The sequence below is a fragment of the Myxine glutinosa genome, chromosome 8 (assembly GCF_964187855.1).
Source record: "Myxine glutinosa chromosome 8, kmMyxGlut1.1, whole genome shotgun sequence".
In the NCBI taxonomy this organism is placed as follows: domain Eukaryota; kingdom Metazoa; phylum Chordata; class Myxini; order Myxiniformes; family Myxinidae; genus Myxine; species Myxine glutinosa.
In genome coordinates this window covers 140,776,233-140,795,207 of record NC_136268.1, presented here as the reverse complement: position 1 = coordinate 140,795,207, position 18,975 = coordinate 140,776,233, and the positions used below count along the sequence as shown (strand labels likewise).

At 44.5% G+C, this 18,975-nt stretch overlaps 1 protein-coding gene across 4 annotated transcripts in view; it reads right to left on the bottom strand.

The window, feature by feature from the left end:
- Positions 1-18,975, bottom strand: part of IQCC (IQ motif containing C) — a 43,843-nt gene that overhangs the window by 2,243 nt on the left and 22,625 nt on the right. For 2 of the 4 annotated variants that reach the window (XM_068125310.2, XM_068125311.2), the window contains exons 4-5: positions 12,301-12,413; positions 862-930 (exon numbers count right to left, since the gene is read on the bottom strand). In XM_068125310.2, coding sequence (XP_067981411.2) covers positions 901-930; positions 12,301-12,413 — 143 coding nt within the window. In that variant the 3' untranslated portion in view covers positions 862-900. The remainder of the gene's footprint in view (positions 1-861; positions 931-12,300; positions 12,414-18,975) is intronic. The other 2 variants (XM_068125313.2, XM_078783776.1) reach the window with 1 other exon arrangement.

Genomic DNA, 18,975 nt, shown 5'->3' with positions numbered 1-18,975 from the left:
TTTCCTTTTGCGTAAAAAGACAAATGGTAGAGACGTTTTTGGCAAAAGTCTGACGTTACAGGATGGTGCGGAGGTAGTGTCACATTGAAATGTAGAGGATGACAGTTTTTCATTCCCAGCCCGACTATAAACTGAAGGAGTGGTGTTTTGCAGGTAGGGGCTTTACATCACGAACTGCGCCAACCATCGGATTAATATTAGCTCTTCCATGAGCCTCGATCTGCGCACAAAAGTAAGGTGGCCTGCCTGCGAACATTAATTGGTGGACGCTAAAGATCCCATAGTACGGCAGATAGGTGAAATATTTGGGAGAATTGTGACTAATGATACAAGCGCGAGAGTTGGCACACAGTTAGAGTATGCCCTCAGGAAGATATTTGGCTATAGGGCCATCGCAGATTTGTCCTGTGACGACAACGGCAGCCATTTTTCAAAAAGGACAAATCTGCGATGGCCCTCTAGCCAAATATCTTTCTTAGGACATACTCTGTGTGCCAAATGCCATGCTTGTATCATCAAAGGCACAATTCCTGCACCTATCTGCCATACTACCACAGCATATTTCAGGAAGAGTAGGTGAGTTCCTGGATTACATTCCCAAACTTCTGGTAGCAAATGGTCTGGTATTCTCAGGTATTCCCTGCCACCAGGTGGCACTGCTTGCAATCTCAGAGGGTGGTTGCTGTGCCGGTTGTACCTACTACACACAAAAAATGAAACTCGTACACTCAGGTGAACGGCTCTTTGTCTTCGGATGCCAAACCCTTTCATGTTCTTGAATAACGACTGAAGTTGTAAAAACGTTCGTAACTCAAAAAGGGGACAGCACTCATATACTGTATTGCAAAAATAATGATTCACCTGCTCAGGATTACGGTGGAGCTCCAGTCGTCAACATCGTCAGCTCATATTTCTTTTCAGGTTCAGGTACTGCAACAAAACCAACCACAGGTTAAAATGTTGCATGGCCGGATTGTCATTGTCAATATTTGCCCAAAGGCTCAGAATCTGACGATGCATTGACACATTTTGAAAACATCTTTATGAGAAATAGAACCTGAAAAATATTGGAAGCATCCAAAACTGGAATTGACTACATTTAATCAAACTCATTTAACAGCCTTATGAAAACAAAATGCAAAATTCTGTGAATTTCAGAATCGGGTGAAACGTCTCGGTCGATCGGTAAATTCGGTGGTGGCAGCCGGGGCTGGCCGCGACACACGTGATGCTACTCGAGGACATCACGTGTTCAAGTCGATCTTCGACAAATTGCTCGGAGATTCGATGAATCTGCATTTGCGACTTGAAAATAAAGGGCACATCACACTCGTTTCTCGACTTCATAACATAAGGCGCTAAAATGTTGTTGGTGTTGGACTGGGGTCCAAATCGGAATTCGGTTTGCCAGTTGCATTCTTCACTGAGATTCAACTGCAAATTCATCGGAATTCGGTTTTCAATTTTCAGAATCATTGGAATCTCCCGCGATGAAGCTAACTCCGAGGGCCTTTCACTCACTCACCGCAGGCAGGTTGGTGGTCTTTCCGTCTTCTACCGACTCCTCTCCGGCCTTGCTCCCCCAGCTCTCTCTGTGCTCTGTCCCCCAAATATTCCTACAGGTCGCACAAGATCTGCCAGCAACCCTCTGATGGTTAAACTGCCAAAATCAAGACTCTCCGCTCACCTTCACTCTTTCATTCCCCTTTTCTCCCGCCTCTGGAACAAACTCCCGCACTCCCTTCAATCCCACTCCTCCCTCCAGGTCTTTAAAACAACTGTTCACCACCATCTCTTATCTTCCCCCATCCAAAGCCTTGATCTTTTCTACCCCCGCTAATTCACCCCAGATCCACTTTTTTGAAATTCCAACTTCTTTCCTGGAAGTCCTTGCAGTGTCCATGTGTTTTATACCTCTCCCACCCACCCCCCCCCCTTCCCACGCCTCCTCCCCCAAGCCCTCTCCCTCTCACAGATCTCCCGATGTCCCTGCTCTCAAATGTTGTGTTTGTGTCCTTCCCCTTCTCTCCCCATCTTGTCCACCGCTCGCCTTATTATATACTTTGTGTGTCTGTTTGATTTTTTGTGTGATAAATGTTAGCTCTTTCACGAGCCTCGATCTTGTATACAAAAAAAAACTGTGCCCTGTGCTTTTGGGCAGAAATTTTTTCATTTGTTCAGGGTGCTGCCAATAACTCTTTTGATGAAGGATACCGTGAGATATTTTACACCAGGATGCTAGTTCATAGCTAGGCCAAGATTCACGTCTCTAGGCTGGATAGCTCAGAGGCAGGTATTCATACCTCTCGCCCAGGGGTATTTAAACGGTGCAATTACCATCACCCAGTGGGCAACTCAGCATTCCCTTAGGGTGTAAGGAAGGAGTCATCAAAGACGATGATGTCACGGCGAAAGTCGAGTTCCTTGGTCTGCGAGAAGATAACTCGCTGATAGCACACTTTCAGGATTCTGACCTGGCAACATTCTGGGGAAAACCTGGTGGTGAATATAAGATTCTCTCTGACCGATCTCTCAAAGTCCTCATATTCCAGTTGCCACAACCCATCGCTGTGAGGCCGGCATATCCACAATCATCAACATTAAAACCAAGGCAACAAATAGAGTGGATCTTGGTGGTGACCTGTGATGTGCTCTGGCTGTGCCAAAGCCTCGCATCTCAAAGCTGATGAAGAAGAAGCCATTTCAACCATCACATTGACACTTTCATCTGTGAAGTATTGATCGTCATTTGTTTCAACCAACTTAGGATGGGGCTCGTTACGTCAGGCCATAGGGATTATTCCTTTTTTCCTAAGACTCAGAATCTAAGTTGATGTTTATCTTCAGTAACCAATCAAAACAAAAGTACAGATACATTCAAAGTACACCGCCCCCATGCCAAATAAATAAATATCCGACAGCGAGGCATTGCCGGGGCGCCTCTGGCCCCCGGCAATGACATAGGAAAGGAGCGCTGTACAATATATATTGTTACAGACGTGGCTTGGATGTTATTTACCGAGCGGTTTTATGGTATGACCACGTCTGCACAAGTTACCCGATTGTGCCCGAACGTTGACGAATCGCGCTATGCTAGACCAATGAAGGAAAAAGAAGACACACGGCTGGAATTAATACGACACGACACCAGGGATACGGTTCTCAAAGGTTGTTATTACAATAATGCGGAAGGTTTAGATTACAGGGACAAGAGGGAAACATAGGAAGGTGGGCACTTAAACACACTTATATTAACCCCAACAGACGACAAATAAACGGGACAAGGCTCACTCACACGGGGTTTGATTGCAACGAAAGCGGGTAGCGATCGCTCCAGGTGCACCTGGAGCTCAGGGCAGGATCACGTACGGTCCAGTTTAAGAGATGCGGTGGAGGTATTGCAGCGCTCGAGGGGTGGCGACTTCTCTCTCCAGGCTGGGGGCGCATCTCACGTCACATCCGGCGCGTGGCCGCGTATATCCGGCGGGGAGTGACACGCCCTCGGCTCGTTAGCTCCGCCTCGTGGAATCGGCACGTTGCTTCTCATTGGGTGCGTGCGGGGGGGGTTACTGGCTCCGCCCCCGACGAGGAGCTGACAGCCAGCCCCTTCGGGGTAACGCCGTGGAGCGTATGGTCATGGCGGGTAACCGAGCCGGTGTGAGGACGCACACTCCCCGCCCCTCTGTTGTTGTAGTCGTAGTTGTAATTGTTGTTGTAGTTGTTGTTATTGTTGTTGTTTGGGGAAGAAGATGGGAGGAGGTATGGGAAAGGTCCTAAACTCACTACTGATGCCATATAATCACATTCTGGTGCAACGAAGAGTCATAATTAATGGAAACGAGGCCTTAACTGACATAGATTAAGAATAACTAGGAAGATGTCCGAAAGTTGGCTACGTGTGGTGCGGTGGACCTGGGCACGACATTTAATGGGGGAATAAGGGGAAGGTCGGCTCTACTGATTGTTATTTACATGCAATGGGACTAGGGAATGGGGGATTGGGGAAAGTTGGGGAGTATTGGAGAAAATAGGGGAATATTTACAAGCGGATATGGAGGCCAAATTCCATATTCGCAACAATATATATATATATATTGGAAAAATAATGATGGAATTATCATGTTCTTTCTCACACTATTTGTCATTTTTGTTTTTAAAGGAGGGGTCAGTGTAGTTTATATGGCTAGCTCGAGGGGTAACATTTCTGAAAATGTTAAGTACACTGCTTGCTATCTTACCAGTCTGGTTAATCCACCTGCACTGGACTGTGGACAACAACAACAACATGCATTTTAAGGCCATTTTCCCCGCTAAAGCGGGGGTTAGCCTTGCGGGCCCCATGACAATCATGGTTCCCTGTTTGAGGCAATGTTTTTGTGGCTGGATGCCCTTCCTGACGCCAACCTGGATGCCCTTTCTATCAAAGTAAATTGCTCTCTCATGCACAGATTTATCCCATCTCGTCTTCAGTTGTCATACCCTTCCTCCCGTCCATGGTACACGGATTCTTGTGGTGAGGCTGTTGCCCTGAAACAACTTGCTTTCGTCTCCTGGAAAGCAAATCCAACGGAAGGAAATCTCATTTCCTTTCACAAAGCCCGAAACAAGTGTGTGTCCACCCTTAGGAGAGCCAGGAAACAATATCTCACCGTTCTCAAGACCGAACTCTCTTATCTGTCTCCCTCTTCCAAATCCTGGTGGCGTCTGGTCAAATCTGTTTTTTTTTTTGTTTTTTGTTTTTTGTATACAAGATCGAGGCTCGTGAAAGAGCGAACATTAATCACACAGAAATACAAACAGACACACAAAACAAATAACATCGGGAGCGGTAGACAAGATGGGGAGAGAGGGGGAAGGACACAAACACAACATTTGAGAGCAGGGACCGAGAGACATGGAGACATCGAGAGAACTGTGGGAGGGAGAGGGCTTTGGGGGGAAGGCATGGGAAGGGGGGGGGGGGGTGGGAGAGGTATAAAACATATGGACACTGCCAAGACTTCCAGGAAAGAAGTTGGAATTTCAAACAAGGTGGATCTGGGGTGAATTAGTGGGGGTAGAAAAGTTAAGGTTTTGGATGGGGGAAGATAAGAGATGGTGGTGAACAGCTGTTTTGAAGACCTGGAGGGAGGAGTGTGATTGAAGTGAGTGTGGGAGTTTGTTCCAGAGGCGGGAGAAAAGAGGAATGAAAGAGTGAAGGTGAGCAGAGAGCCGAGATTTCGGCAGTTTAACCATCAGAGGGTGGCTGGCAGATCTTCTGCGACCTGTAGGAATATTTGGGGGACAGAGCACAGAGAGAGCTGGGGGAGCAAGGCCGGAGAGGAGTCGGTAGAAGACAGAAAGACCACCTACCTGCCTGCGGTGAGTGAGTGAAAGGCCCTCAGAGATAGCTTCATCGCGGGAGATTCCAATGATTCTGAAAGCTTTGGATTCAACAGCGTGAAGCCGAGCCAGGTGTGAGGCAGGAGCACCAGCCCATAGGGGAGAACAGTATTCCATTGAGCTGCGGATGAAAGCCTTGTATGTGGTGAGGAGCTCAGGTGTGCCTAGGAAGGACTTCGCACGACGGAGGATGCCCAGTCGGCGACTGGCTTTGGAGGCCAGCTTGGAAATGTGGTTTTCCCAAGAAAGATCATGGCAGATGGTGAGACCCAAAAGCTTGAGCGACAGAACTTCTTGGAGAGGATTGTTGAGAAAGTAGATGGGAGGGTTGTCCAGTCGATCTTTTCGGAGAGACATAGTAAGAGTGTGAGATTTGTCAGGATTGAAAGACATGTTCCACATGTTTGACCAGTCTGTGATTTTGTCCAGGTCTTCAGAGAGTGAGGAGGCTGCAGACTGCCGATCTGAGGGAAGAGGAATGGAGCGGCAGAGAGTGGAGTCATCAGCAAAGAGATACAGAGGATTTTCCAGAGAGGATTTCATATCCGAAGGAATTTTTATTTATTTCAATATTATTTCATAGGAAAGATTTCATATCCGAAGCAATGATGGATTCCATGACTTTGCTGATAAGTTTCTGGTGTTTGTTCCCCCTCCATCCCCTCCCTCACCTCAAACGGCTTAACGGCTGACTCCGCACGTGAAAAAGCTGAATGCCTCAACTCTGTGTTTGCCTCTAAATCTTGTGTCCCAAACCCATCCCTCTCTGTACCCACCGTACCCAGTCGTACCCAGCTGCTCATGGACTCTGTGTCCTTTCCTCCTGACAAGGTGGAAAAGTTTCTGTCAACCCTCGACTCTGATTCTGCAACTGGTCCTGACGGCATCAGCTCACGGGTCCTAAAATCATGTTCTTCTGCTCTTTCACTCCCTCTTTCTGTTCTCTTCACCCTCTCTTTTGCTCAAGGTCATCTGCCATCTGCTTGGAAATCAGCCGACATCACCGCTTTGCACAAAAAGGTGCAAAAACAGATCCCAGCAACTACAGACCAATCAGCCTTCTCCCAATTATCAGCAAAGTCGTGGAATCCATCATTGCTTCAGATATTAAATCTTTCCTCTTCTCCAATGGCTTGATCTCTGATCATCAATTTGGTTTCAGACCTGGTCACTCTACTCTGGACATGCTGCTTCTGCTTTCTCAACAATGGATGGAGGTCCTCAACGCCAAACAGGAAATTAGAGCTGTCTCCCTTGACATTTCATGTGCCTTCGATACGGTCTGGCACCCTGCTCTGCTCACCAAACTCTCCTCCTTTGGTATCCATGGAAATCTCCACGCATGGCTGGCGGACTTCCTCTCTGGTCGTAGTCAACGTGTGGCCCTGAATGGGTTTCTCTCATCTCCTCTTCCTGTTCAGGCTGGAGTTCCCCAAGGTAGTGTTCTGGGCCCTGTGCTTTTTCCGGTCTTCATCAATGATCTCTCTGACTCTCTTGAAAATCCTCTCTAACTCTTTGCTGACGACTCTATTCTCTGTCGCTCCATTCCTCATCCCTCAGATCGGCAGTCTGCAGCCTCCTCACTCTCTGCAGACCTGGACAAAATCACAGACTGGTCAAACAAGTGGAACATGTCTTTCAATCCTGACAAATCTCACACTCTTACAATGTCTCTCCGAAAGGACCGACTGGACAACCCTCCCATCTACTTTCTCAACAATCCTCTCCAAGAAGTTCTGTCGCTCAAGCTTTTGGGTCTCACTATCTTCCATGATCTTTCTTGGGAAAACCACATTTCCAAGCTGGCCTCCAAAGCCAGTCGCCGACTGGGCATCCTCCGTCGTGCGAAGTCCTTCCTTGGCACACCTGAGCTCCTCACCACATACAAGGCTTTCATCCGCAGCTCAATGGAATACTGTTCCCCCCTCTGGGCTGGTGCTCCTGCCTCACACCTTGCTCGGCTTCACGCTGTTGAGGCCAAAGCTTTCAGAATAATTGGAATCTCCTGCGATGTAGTCAACTCCGAGGGCCTTTCACTCACTCACCGCAGGCAGGTTTGGTGGTCTTTCTGTCTTCTACCGACTCCTCTCCGGCCTTGCTCCCCCAGCTCTCTCTGTGCTCTGTCCCCCCAATATTCCTTCAGGTCACACAAGATCTGCCTGCAACCCTCTTATGGTTAAACTGCCAAAGTCTAGGCTCTCTGCTCACCTTCACTCTTTCATTCCCCTTTTCTCCCGCCTCTGGAACAAACTCCCCCACTCCCTTCAATCCCACTCCTCCCTCCAGGTCTTTAAAACAGCTGTTCACCACAATCTCTTATCTTCCCCCATCGAAAACCTTGATCTCTTCGACCCCCGGTAATTCACCCCAGAGTCCTTGCAGTGTTCATATGTTTTATTCCTCTCCCACCTCCCCCCAAGTCCTCCCGATGTCCCTGCTCTCAAATGTTGTGTTTGTGTCCTTCCCCCTCTCTCCCCATCTTGTCTGCCGCTCCCCTTGTTTTTTGTGTTTTGTGTGTCGGTTTGTCTTTTTGTGTGATTAATGTTAGCTCTTTCACGAGCCTCGATCTTGTATACAAAAAAAAAACAAAAAAAAAACCCTTGATCATGCTCTTACGATACGCAGGGATACGGTGTACCTATTCTAAATCGGGATACACACTGTGATCATTCATCCCAGCAAGCTGGTACTCAATTTGCCGACCTCGGAAGGATGACAGGCTGAGTCAACCCCCCTGGCGTTAATTCAGTGATCAACCGGGATTCGAACCCAGGATCCTAGGATCCCAAGCCGGCACCCTAACCGCTAAGTCAACACCAGGCTTGATTAATTACTTAATTATTATAAATTAATTAAGTACTTATTTATTTCCTTTCTCATCTGGGCAGGCACCTTTTTATCTTTATCTCAGGCACATTTTGAGCTAGAAAGCTGATATTTGGACATGACAATGACCAAGTGATTTGGCTGTAAAGGGTATTTTTGATTTATTGATAAATCGATTAATGATTTAATTATTCGATTAATGAATTAATTAATTATTTTTTTACAAAGTTACAGATTCGGATGAAACGGTGGTGGTTTCGGTATTCTATTAGCGTTAGCCAATATTGATGAATTATTTAATTATTTTACGATAATTATTATTCATTTATTCTCATTATTAATCATTTATTTATTTTCTTTCTCATCTGGGCAATATCTCAGGCACCTTTTGAGCTAGGAAGCTGATATTCAGACACCACAGTGACCAAGTGATGTGGCTATAAAGGATATTTTTGATTTATTGATGAAGCAATTCATTGATTTTTTTTTTATTGATGAGTCAATTCATCAATTAATTTTTTTCCCCCATTAATGTATTATTTTAAAAAAAAATTAAAAATTATAGCTTTGGATGAAACACTGGTGGTTGATGAGGTAGGCTATTAGCCAATTGATTAAGAAGTTATTTTAGGATTATTGTTTATTGATTTTAATTATGCAATTAATCAATCAATTATTGTACAACTCTCCCTCCTAATACCGTCTCTGTGCTGCAGGGCGGTTTCGCCGGATGCTGTGCTGGAAGATGTTATTTATTTATTTGGCATGGGGGTGGTGTACTTTGAATGTATCTGTACTTGTTATTTCATTATGCCTCGGCTGACGAAGTCGTCGGAGGCATTATGTTTTCAGGTTGTCTGTCCGGCTGTCCATCCTTTAATCCGTCCGTCCGCGATAGGTTTTAGTTTCCGATATAACTTGAGAACGGCTGAATGGATCTTAATCAATATAATCATGTCAGGTAAAAATACTGTTACCGCGATAACTTGCGAACCAGTGATGGGATTCTGACCAAATTTGGTAAACTTATGCAGAATGATGTAAACAACAACAGGCATTTTAAGGCCATTTTCCCTACTAGAGTGGGGGTTAGCCTTGCGGGCCCCATAACAATCTTCTCCATTTTGCCCTATTTTCTGCATCTCCCCTTGTTAACCCCCTTGCCCACATTTCTTCTTCCACCACCTTTAGCCAAGTCTTTCTCGGTCTTCCCTGTCCTCTACTTCCTTCTACATTCATTTCCATCACTCTTCGCAACCAGTCACTTTCATCCTTCCTCAACACATGACCAAACCATCTCAACCTGTTTCTCTTCACAGCATCCATCACAGGCTCTATTCCCATCATCTTTCGCAATTCATCATTTGTCTTCCTCTCTCTCAACGATACTCCACACATCCACCGAACCATTCGCATTTCCACCCTTTCCAGCCTTCGTTGCTGCTCTATGTTTATTACCCATGTCTCGCTCCCATAAGTCATAACACTTCTCACACATGCAGCATACACCTTTCCCTTCAGCTTCAACGACACTCCCCTCCTCGTCAGCATGCCAATCAGGTCCCGAAACGTCTTCCATGCACATCTCACTCCAACAACCGTTACCGAGTCTGATCCACCTTCCCCATTCAGGTTGGAATGATGTAAAGATGAACTGATTAGATTTTGGGGTCAAGAGGTCAAAGTCTGTAATAGATCTATAATTTGAGAGGCTAAATTGATCTAATTCAAACTTGGTACAGCTACACTACATGATCAAAAGTATGTGGACACCCAAACATCGAACATCTCATTCCAAAATCATGGACATTAATATGGAGTTGCTTTTCTGGGAAGGCTGTCCACTGGATGTTGGAACATTGCTGTGGGGATTTGCTTCCATTCAGCCACAAGAGCATTCGGGAGGTCGGGCACTGATGTTGGGTGATTAGGCCTGGCTCGCAGTAGGCGTTCCAATGCATCCCAAAGGTGTTTGATGGGGTTGAGGTCAGGGCTCTGTGCAAGCCAGTCAAGTTCTTCCACACCGATCTCAACAAACCATTTCTGTATGGACCTCACTTTGTGTATGGGGACACTGTCATGCTGAAACAGGAAAGGGCCTTCCCCAAACTGTTGCCACAAAGTTGGAAGCACACAAACGTATAGAATGTCATTGTATGCTGTAGCGTTAATATTTCCCTTCACTGGAACGAAGGGGCCTAGCCTGAACCATGAAAAACAGCCCCTGACCATTATTCCTCCTCCACCAAACTTTACAGTTGACACTATGCATTCGGGTAGGTAGCGTTCTCCTGGCATTCGCGAAACTCAGATTCGTCCGTCGGAATGCCAGATGGTGAAACGTGATTCATTACTCCAGGGAACACGTTTCCACTGCTCCAGAGTCCAATGGCGGCGAGCTTTACACCACTCCAGCCGATACTTGGCATTGCGCATGGTGATCTTAGGCTTGTGTGCGGCTGCTCAGCCATGGAAACCCACTCCAGCCGATACTTGGCATTGCGCATGGTGATCTTAGGCTTGTGTGCGGCTGCTCAGCCATGGAAACCCATTTCATGAAGCTCCCATCGAACAGCTGTTGTGCTGACGTTGCTTCCAGAAGTAGTTTGAAACTCAGGAGTAAGTGTTGCAAACAAGGACAGACGATTTTTACACTCTACGCGCTTCAGCACTCGGCGGTCCCGTTCTGTGAGCTTGTGTGGCCCACCACTTTGCGACTGAGCTGTTGTTGCTCCAAGACGTTTCCCCTTCACAATAACAGCATTTACAGTTGACCGGGGGAGCTACAGCAGGGCAGAAATTTGACGAACTGACTTGTTGGAAAGGTGGCATCCCATGGCGGCGCCACGTTGAATGTCACTGAGCTCTTCAGTACAGCCCATTTTACTGCCAATGTTTGTCTATGGAGATTGCATGGTTGTGTGCTTGATTACATAGACCTGTCCACAATAGGTTTGGCTGAAACAGCCGAATCCACTCATTAGAAGGGGTGTACCGCATACTTTTGTCATGTGGTGTTTGTATAATGATGTAAAGATCAAGTGATTAGATTTTGGGGACAAAGGTCAAATCTGTAATAGGTCTATAACTTGAGAACTGCTGAAGTGATCCAATTCAAACTTAGTGCAGGTATGCATACTGTTGTAAAGATTAAGTGATTCGTTTTTGGGCTCAAAGGTCAAAGTCTGTAATAGGTCTATAACTTGAGAATGGCTGAAGTGATCCAATTCAAATTTGACACAACAATGTAAAGACTAAATGATTATAATTTGGGGTCAAGAGGTCAAAGGTCAAAGTCTGTAATAGGTCTATAACTCGAGAACGGCTGAAGTGATCTAATTCAAACTTAGTACAGGTATGTATAATGATGTAAAGATGAACTGATTAGAATTTGGGGCCAAGAGGTCAAAGGTCAAAGTCTTTAATAGGTCTATAACTCGAGAATGGCTGAAGTGATCTAATTCAAACTTAGTACAGGTATGTATGATGTTGTAAAGATTAGCTTATTAGATTTTGGGGTCCTGAGGTCAAAGGACAAAGTCTGTAATAGGTCTATAACTTGAGAACGGCTAAAGGGATCTAATTCAAACTTGGTACAGGTATGTATAATGATGTAAGGATTAACTGATTATATTTTGGGGTCCTGAGGTCAAAGATCAGAGGTCATGCCAGGTAAAAATGTACTAAATTGTAAACAGCTGAAGGGATTTAAATTAAAAGTTGGTACAGGTATGTATAATGATATAAACATGAACTGATTAAATTTTGGGGTCAAAGGTCAGAGGTCATGTCAGGTAAAAATGTGATAACTTGAGAACAGCTGAATGGATTTAAAGCAAACTTGGTACAATTATTATAAGGCTGTAATAATGTGGACGAAGGCATATCGGTCGACGTCATGACGTCGAAGAGTGTCGTTCTAGTTCATTTTGAATTGATCGTTATAGCATCAGCCAGATAGCCCTCTGAGGATACTCCAGTATAACTGAGGAGGTTAAAATATTTCGCTCAATGTTGAGGATGAGAAAAATATTACAAAAGACAAATTTTTTTAGAAGAAATATCTCTGACCCAAATCAAGGGTGTACTCACGTCTTTGCGACTTTTAATTGCTTGCTGGAGCCACAGTACATCCATAGTGAGCGAACTACAGAGGTCTCTCAGCCCAGAATCTGATGTTGGCAATCCTTCCTCTTCCATCAAGTCTGTAAGGAACACAACTGCTCAAATCCTGTTCTACCATCTAGAAAATTATTCTATCACCTTGCGAAAAAAACAATTATGTCACTGAAAAGAAGTCATTGACATGAAAATCTTTGTCATCGTGAGCGCACTGTACGGGATAAATAGGACATCTCAAAGTCGATAATCGAACAGGAAGTTGCTCAACTCCTCATTGTACATGGTCCTCCAGCAAGCCATATCTTGTTACCATTCCCAAATCCTGACTTGATATCTACTTGATATTTTTTCCTCTCTTCTCTCATCCATTGAATTGCCTCCCCCAGTCTCTCTAATCCGTCAAGATGGACCATCATCTAATTTTGGCCTGGTACTCATTCAAGACGTGTTTAGTAGTCCCCATACCTAGAGGGAACTATAGTTTTAATCTCTGTCTGGCTGTCCGTCTGTCTGCTGTCCCACATGTGGTTTTCTGCACTTTTTCCGGATACTCTAACATATTCAACTGAAACTTGGTACCTCTTTATTATGAGAGGCTACAGAATATGAGGCGAGATGTTTGACAGTTTGTTTTTTTTAATAAGGGTTTATTTGAGTTTTCAGCCGTTTTGCCAATTTTTCACGGAGTAATGGCCTTTTTGAACTTAGAAAATATCACATATTATACATGGGTCAGTTTTCCAGAGTTCTTCCCCTTACCCCTTAATATATTGAACTGAAACTGGGTAGGGTACATGTATTGCAAAGCAATTCTCCCCTCTAATTCCCTTCCATTTGCAATATGAACTATTCAGGGTTCATCCAGTTTTTAAACGGAAAGACCAGACTTGGTGGCATAATGGTTAGAACATCCGTTGTGAGTCTGGGATGTTGGCGGTTGGATGTCCATCTTGGCCGAAGCACAGAAAGAAAACGGTACTTGCTGTTTCTCAGATTGACACTGAGCATTTAAACGGTAGAGTACAGATAAACGCCATTGGTTGGAATCCCATGGGGAGGAGGAAATTTCTACTTAGTTTCCCAGCTGAGTACACAGACAAAAGTGACGTCACAAAGATGGCATCGCCGGTACGTTGTAGTGCCCTGGGAAATTGCGTTACTTCCCTCGAGCTCAGCAGCTGTGGTTATGTAAAGTCACGTCCAGCGTTTTCTCATATTTTTGTCTGCGTGCATGTGTGTGATTTGTAATTTAGCTCTCTCCATGTGCCTGACGTCCTGTAGAAAAGGACCAACTTTATGTAGATAAGGCACAGGCATGATGGGCCAAATGGCCTCCTGCACAAAATTGATTTGTCTGTCCTTGTAAGATATAACAAGTGTTACGCCTAGGTCCTCCGTCGGTGAAGTGATGCGAGTTGACAAAGTGGAAGATGCAAGGCGGCCATCTTGGATTTTGACGTGGCGACCCAATTTTCAATAGCGTTCTTCCTTATGCCTCGTAGTTAGGTCAAAATATGAAATAAATGGGCAAAGCCCAAAAAAATTCCTAGAAAACGTTTTATGGTGTTTTCCTGTAGTATTTGGTCCAGAGAACAACATACCAAAAGTAGGCTGAAATAGGACTATCGCAAAGGGTCTAAATGTGACGTCAAAAAAAGATGACCGCCTCTATTAAAAAGTGCCTTATATCTGCTCATGTCCTATCAATATCCTATCAATGTAGCTGTTTTTACCCATTTACGTGTGAAAATAAACTCTTCAAACCAGTACATCAGTGAATTCATCATTATGTAGTATTGCCCAATGTACCCAAGTGATGTAATGACGTCATCAATGATGTCATGACGTCATCAATGATGTCATGATGTAGCTTTTCATTATTTCAAGTTTTTGTGGCAAATTAAAGATGGAAGATGGTACTGACATTTTAGCTATTAAATTTTGTGTAGGAAACTCCAGTCATGCCAGAAAAACAGTAAACAGATGAGTGCATTATCATACTTTGCCCTGGTGAGGCAGTCCATAAGTGTAGTGCTGCCATCTATAAACATTTCCTCTCCAGAATAAGACAAAAGATTCCAATCAGATTCACATTTCTCCAAATTTTACCTAATCAAAGTGTTTCATTATGATATAGAAAAGGACACAATGTATTTAAGATAATAAAGATCATCCAGGTAAGATAAAACAACTTTTCAATGGCCATTGTTTTCTACTTTCTGACTTGATAAACACTTGGTGAACATTGCATGCTAAGGCCATGACTTGACTTGACTGTATGAACCCTCCTCTTCAAGGAGCCTCCAGGTTATACTGGAGTAGGGGAATTTGTAGCGGGGGACTCAAGACTCCAATGACCGGACACAGGTTTTACAAAAGGTCTGGTTTATTAACTGGTTATTCACTTCATTCCATTTACCAAATAATACCGCTTAATTCAATGGACCAAGTTAACTCTTTTCGCATGGTCCTTCTCGTTCGGCCGATGTTCCTCCGCCACTCCCGTCGGTCAGAGCTCCTGGTAACAAGTCCTCTCGACTCAACGTTTGCTCTCGTTTATATGGACAAACTGGACTTAATCCCCTGTCCGCTGACCGTTAATCCTTTCTCCGCTAATGCCCCGAGGTCATGCATGTACCAAGTCCTGGCATCAGCTCGCTCCCCTCCTGCTGTGAGTTCCGTTTACCAAACGATAGGGGGGTGTTCCAGCCAGGGGCTGTGACCAGGTGGACAAGAGATTATCATGTTCGGGCACATTCCTGACACTCATTTACGAACTCGTCTTTCACAGAGTTTGCAGGTAAAATGTATCTGCTTCGTTACCAGTGTTAATTAATAAGTTACCAGTGCCAATTAATAAGTTACACTGAGTTACACTTCCACACTGGCATAACATAAAAAGTTAACTTGTTGATAAAACATTATCGTGTGCTACATGGATGTTGTAGCCGTATGTGCTACAGGTTACTTGCAACTTCTCAAGTTACTTGCTGTGCACTCTGTCATGTTTACCCTTGGTGGACCCCCCCCCCCTCCCCCCCACCCCCTGGACCCTAATCAAAGTGTGCTTTTCTTGAGACATGTGTATATAACATAGAGTATAGACTACTGTATGTATTAAGAGGCCATTGCCAGGTGAAGGATGACTAATATCAGGATTGGTCTTGTTTAGGTCAATAGACAATAGTGTAAATGACTTTCTATGCGCACTTGTTGTTCTGTGTCAGATCAGGTACCTGTTTAACTTTTTCATGGGTGATTGATTGTACTCTACATATATTGAGAACTCTAGTCAAAACAAAGCTTAGTCTGTGTTTCAGACCATGCAAATGAACGCAAGTGAAGAAACCTGTGTCTTGTGCAAAAAGGAAATTGCTTCAGAAAGTGAGGACAGCATTGTTATTACTCAAAAAGGAGCTGACGGCATCAACAGTGCAAGTGTAGAGAGAGGTGACAGCATCATCGTAGCTGCTGCAACGAAGGTTCACAAGACCTGCCGCTTGAATTACACAAACAAAAAAAACATTGAGAGCCATAAGAAAGGTAAACTAGATTCTGCTCAAGCTGCCAAAAGAAGTACACGTGTCTCTACTGGCCCTTATGATAGCAAAACAGACTGCTTATTCTGTGGGAATAAAGTAGTGACGAGCAAGAGGAGTCCTGATTATGATGATTATAGCTTTGTTAGAACAGACAACTTTGCGGACAAGATACTTTTAATGTCTAAATCACGAAATGACGATTGGGCATTTACAGTCCGGGGACGTGTTGAGTACTTTGGTGGAGACCTTCATGCAGCAGAATGTATGTACCATCATTCTTATGACTCACATTTTCGCACATTATGTGATATTCCAACACAGCATAGGTCAGGACCAGGGAGCAATAAGAGAAGGAAAGTTGGGCGGCCAACCGACGATGACCAGGACCAAGATTTTCAGAAGGTGCTTGCCTATTTTGAGGACAATGATGAAGAACAGTTGACTATTACAGACCTTTCCAATAAGATGAAAGAGTACTTGCATGATAGTGATTCTAGTGCATATGGCAATCAGTATTTGAAGTCTAAATTATTAACACACTACGGGGATTCTATATTTGTGGCTGAGGGTGCGGGACTACATGATATTGTGACTTTTCGAGAAAAAACAAGTACAATTCTGCGGGACTACTTTAAGATGCAAAACAAGGATGATGAGGAAGCCCAGAAGAGAGCAATAATACAAACTGCGGCGAAGTTAATCAAAAGCGATATCAAGACTGCTATAATGCCTATCAGGAGTGAGTATCCCAAAGCCACAGACCTGAAACTGGAGTCCACTCTTGAGTATGTTCCCCGGAGCTTGCGTTACATGCTTCAGAATCTTCTTGTCGGAAAGGACACTCGGAGGAAAGAAGCAAGTATAGGCCACTCAATCATTCAGGCAGTTCGTCCAAGGACAGTTATAGCCCCACTACAGCTAGGACTTGCAGCACAAATGCACCACCACTTTCGATCTAGATTTCTTATAGACAGTCTTTCTGCAATGGGTTATTGTGCATCATATGCCGAAGTTCAGCGATTTGAAGAAAATGCTGCGTCTTCAGTTGCTCCAGATATTTTAGGTGGTCAAACAGCCATAAGCAACACGATGCTGTTATTTGCCGCAGATAATGTGGACCACAACATTGTGACTCTTGATGGGAAGGGTACGTTCCATGGAATGGGACTGATTGCCGCTGCAACTCCGGGCAGTAAAGTCAGCTACACAATTCTTAGGCAAAAATTGTGTGAACTAAACGTCATGAATGAAACTAAAATTCCAATCAGCGAATACCGCTTCTCAAAGCACGCCCGCCACAGCATCAAATTCCAACCACTACCATTGCTGAATAACGATGACCATAAAATTGATTTGCTTTGGGAGATGTCCTTCAGATTTCATGTACAAATCCCAAATTGGCAAGGAATGATGCACATGCTGACCAGTGAGCGGGGCCACCCAGGACAATCATCTGTGCTGTTCCTGCCAATGATTGATATGTATCCTGGAGACATGACGTGCATCCTGTCCACTCTTGAGTTCATATGCAAGCTCGCGTCAAAGCACAACATTTCACCTGTAGTCACTTTCGACCAGCCTCTCTTTTGGAAAGCTTCTGAAATAGTGAGCGAGGTTGAAGACAATAGCCCAATAAAAGATGTTGTCTTGTTACTTGGGAGCTTCCATACACTAATGAACCTGTTGGGTGCTATTGGGACATTGATGGAGGGCAGTGGACTCAAAGACATACTGGAGGCAATCTATGGGGAAAATGCTGTCATACACATGATGACTGGAAAGGCTGTGCAGCATGCACTTCGTGGGCATCTCCTAGTTGACCAGTGTCTCACCAACCAAATCATCTCCAAGATCATTGAAAGTGAACCAGGATTTGAGAGCATCATACAAGAACTTGAAGAATTATACTGTCAAGCAGAGAAAGCTGAAATAGATGTTGACAGAGTGATTGTATCTGATTGTATGGAAAAGTTTGCTAGTGCAGTAACCTCAAAAAAGGCTGAATTGTCTGACAATTCCAAAACAAGCAAACTGTGGTTGAACTATCTGCGAATGTTGGGATTTGCACGGGAGCTTATTGAGGCTGATCGCACGGGATCATGGCAAATGCACCTCCATGCTGTCTCAGATTGTTTGCCTATATTTGCCGCCGCGGGTCACCCAAATTACCTCAAGTCTGCCTATCTGTATCTCCAAAAGATGATGTCGTTGGAGATTGAAAACCCAGAAGTGTTTCAGAAATTCATGCGTGGATACCATGTCATCCGGCGAAGCAACAAATTCTGGGCTGGTCTTGGATGTGACTTGGTCATAGAACAGACACTTATGAGGTCACTCAAAAGTACAGGGGGTTTAACAAGGGGTAGTGGGATGTCAGAACACCAAAGGGCCATCTGGACAATGTCTTCTCCCATATCATGTACGTACAACTATGCCATGCAGGAATTTTGTGATATGCAGTATACAACTAGCGAACAGCACAAAGAAGCAACTGGCGCAAGAATAGTCAGGGATAAAGAGGATCTCACCAAACTTGCCACAATGCTTGGACTCTATACCACATTCTCAGATGAAACGACATTGCGGAACATTATAACAGGAATAAATGCTGATGATGACGTACACGTGCATGACCTTGTCACTGTTGGCAGGGACACTGTTAGCAAAATGGAAAGTCAGTTGATATTTTCGTATTCACACAAACGCAACACTAAAGTGAAGACATTGGCATCAGCAAGGGCTGTCAAGGTTGCTGAAGACAGAACCATTGATCCAGCACTGTTATTTCAGAGGTTCCTGGTAGTGTCACAGTCTGGAGAGTTGAGCTTATATGAGGTGATGAAGTACGAACTTTGCCCGTATCCACCCTCCTTGTTCGAAGCCAAACATCGACTACGAAAGCCAGACAAACCTGCACTTCTCGAGGCTATACGGAACCATGCTACTTCTGTGGATGATGCCGTCCTTCAGTCTATTCCCAATACTGAGCACAACGTCTTAGATGGGGGTTCCCTCCTACATCAGCTGAAATGGACTGAAGGGAGTACGTACAGTTCAATTGCTGATGCTTACGCATCTTTTACAACAGAACAGTATGGAAAAG